Genomic DNA, 3,174 nt, shown 5'->3' with positions numbered 1-3,174 from the left:
CCTACAGTATGAATGGGTTTCAATGGTGCATTTTTTGGACTTAACAGTCTGAATGTAACCATTTTGTTTAGACAGTGTATTTTAGACTTATTGTAGGAGCTGAGCTGGATATTCCAATATGAAATAGAAATACATAATCTTACCAGAATGTATGCCATATGCATGAACACAGCCAAAATTATCAAAAAATGCATAATTAAAAGAGCGGAAAATGTGCCAAACAGTCCATACGGACAAAGTTAAGGACCTGAATACTTTCTTCACAGCTGACACAAAACATTGGAGTATCGAAAGTACAGATATGAGATGATGTCACTGACCTGCAGTCCATCTCCAGCTTCTTCTTCCTCCTGTGAACGAGAAACAGCAGAGATGAGAGTCCTGCTTGTATTAATTCAACAAAGCACAGTAATACCAACGCACAGCTTAAGAATCGACACGCTGCTTTCTGTAAGAGTGTGTGTGAAAAGATTTCACACTCATATTCCATAAATACCACACGTCATGTTTCGAAACAGTTTCCTTCCTCAACCCAGGCTGAGAAAAGCAACAGGGCTGACACACAACAGAATAAAATAGAGTGCATTCAGGAAAAAAAGTAGAGTAAAATATAAAAAGCACCTTATTAAAAGCTGGTTTATGTGTATGAAATTAGCTGGAGGTCTCTTTTCTTTGTGCCAAACATGTTCACCCACATCTAATGTGGTCAGCTGACTAATCATCACAACATAAAAAGAGGCGTGGGCAGCAAATGAGAGTGAACGCGGCCCTGACGTGATGGCTGGGTGATGAGAGAGAGGAGGAGCTATTTTTAGCTCAGGGTGGCGGTGGTGGTGGACTTAGATGTGGGTGGGTGCAGAGAGCAGCGTGATGGTGGTGGTGGGGCTGTGTGTGGGGGTTACTGGTGATGCTGCTCAAATTGCTTCTCTTTCCTGCGTTCTGGTAAATGACAGCGATGCATCAGCGTCTGAGGAGGGAGGGGAGTCCGAACTGTTCATACTTTGTGCATCTGTAATGTCGTTCATTTAAAAACAAACATCTGGGTATGTTTAATTAAGCTGGAGAAGATAAGGTGTACTATTAGGGAGGGAAAGCTCACATTGATATGACAGCCTGCTTTAGGCTCTAATTACTTTATGGTTGAGTAAAATCTCCTGATATTTTTGCTTCCCTCTTGTGCATTTTTTTATGCATTTTAGAGATAACAGAATGAACTCTTGTAGACACCAAACAACTTATCATTATCTATTTATTTATTTTTCATTTACTATGGTAGATGTATTTGTAGATGTATTTTTTTTTTAAACATAGTTATTTTACTTTATTTGTATGTTAATGTTTATTTTTTTCTTTATCCATGATTATTTAAAATTATTTGTATATTTCTCTTTATTTGTTTTTCTTTAACCATGATTTTTTTTAATCGATTGTGTATTTCGTTTTTTAAACTGTGGTTATCTTAAATTGCATAACGAATGTATGTTTATTTTTTTCTTTCTCTTACCATAATTATTTTCCATCACCTATACATTTAATGCAAATTTTAGTTCTTTTGAATTGTATTTTGTCTCACTTTGTGTCTCTGTATGCTGACCGTCTTGGCCAGGACTCCCTCTCAATGGGACCAACCTGGTAAAATAAAGCTTACATAAACAAGAATGTCTTTATTTTTATCAATAACTATGATTATACTTCATTAATTGTATATTTACGTATGTTTATTCATATTTTTTTCTTTAACTGTGATTATGTTAGCATTTTGATCTGGTATATTTCTCCTAAACTATAATACTTTTACACCATTTGTCTAGTCATGTGTATTTATGTATTCTTTAACTATGATTATTTTACAACATGTGTGGAATATTGATTTAGTTTGCTAATTTCAGGCAGCTTGGTTTATAAATTTATAAATTTATTTCTCTTTTAAAGCTTCAACTGGTTTAAAGTCAGCAGCAGAGGCAGCATTTAAAATACTTTCACATATAAATCTATGATTTGCATCAGGATTCCTCTTTTTTTTTTGTTGCCCTAAATAACTACAAATCAAAAGATGATGAATATCGAGGGTCACAAATGTTACTTAAACCCAACCTTGCATGTCAACAAATAAGAAGGTTAACCACAGGATGATCGGCTCACACAGTTTGTTCATCTGATGGTTGGACTTTCATTTTAACTAAACTCTAAAGGTCATGCCTTTAAAAATGAAATCATTTCCTGAGAAGCTTTTGGGATTTGGGAGCACCGTTGTGCAGTTCAGCACCTGCTTGTCCATTTTTTGGTTTTGAAGTTGGAGAAATTATGATAACAGCCACAAAAAAGCGTAACTGTCTTTAACAAAAACTGTATGACAGTGCTATTGATCCGCACATCCAACTCTTGGCAAGAGAGAAAATGAGCGCATTTTCCAAAATGTCGAACTACTGTTTCAAATAATCACTGAGAAAATTCCAAGAGAGGTGAAAACAGCAGGCTGTGGAGATCAGAGACGCAGCCTCAGCACCGACTGACTGCCACCGCTTTCAACAACTCACAATTAACTCGATCAACACATAATTTCTCCTCTATTTATACCCTCTTTCACCCTCATTGTCACAAACGGAGGGAAGAGCTGCAGAGAAGTGAAGATAACAGGGTTCATACACACTTTTAACAATACATTTCTATGACTTTTGGGCAAATTTTCAAGACTGTATATTCTCTCTCTCTTTTTATCTTACTGTTGAGTTTTGCCTCTCGTTTATACTGTTTATATTGTTCTTTTTGTTTTATTTGTCTTGTACATAACTTGATTTGATATCCTTTTGCTGCTGTAATGATGCAAATTTCATGAGTCCCATTGGAGGACTCATAAATGATCATCTCATCTCATCTCATCTCATCAATACTTCCTATCTGTTCTTTGTCATAGCTTTTTTTAAAAAAAAAAAACAAAAAAAAAAAACTTTCTGTTTTTAAAAATTAATGAATTGAGGACAGAATTAGACCTGAATATTTTAATATAACCATATTATAGCCATATAGCCATTTTTTCTTTAAATTCTTTTTGATGACTTTTAAAGACAAAGAAATAGCCTTTTCGTTCTTGAAATGTTTTTGGGTGATTATTTTTTTCCCTTCAAAATCTTCTGCAGATTTAAAGGAAAAACGTGGCATTTTACCTTTCTTTGT

The 3,174-nt window shown here is 34.8% G+C and overlaps 1 protein-coding gene across 1 annotated transcript in view; it reads right to left on the bottom strand.

The window, feature by feature from the left end:
- Nucleotides 1–260: 260 nt before the first annotated feature.
- Nucleotides 261–3,174, bottom strand: part of LOC121960140 (M-phase phosphoprotein 9-like) — a 40,118-nt gene continuing 37,204 nt past the window's right edge. The window contains exon 23 of the mRNA XM_042509743.1: nt 261–350. Within this exon, the coding sequence (XP_042365677.1) occupies nt 261–350 (90 nt within the window). The remainder of the gene's footprint in view (nt 351–3,174) is intronic.

This window comes from Plectropomus leopardus, chromosome 20, assembly GCF_008729295.1.
Source record: "Plectropomus leopardus isolate mb chromosome 20, YSFRI_Pleo_2.0, whole genome shotgun sequence".
Taxonomy (NCBI): Eukaryota; Metazoa; Chordata; class Actinopteri; order Perciformes; family Serranidae; genus Plectropomus; species Plectropomus leopardus.
Note: the sequence above shows the minus strand (reverse complement) of the source record. Positions and strands in the feature narration are given on the sequence as shown.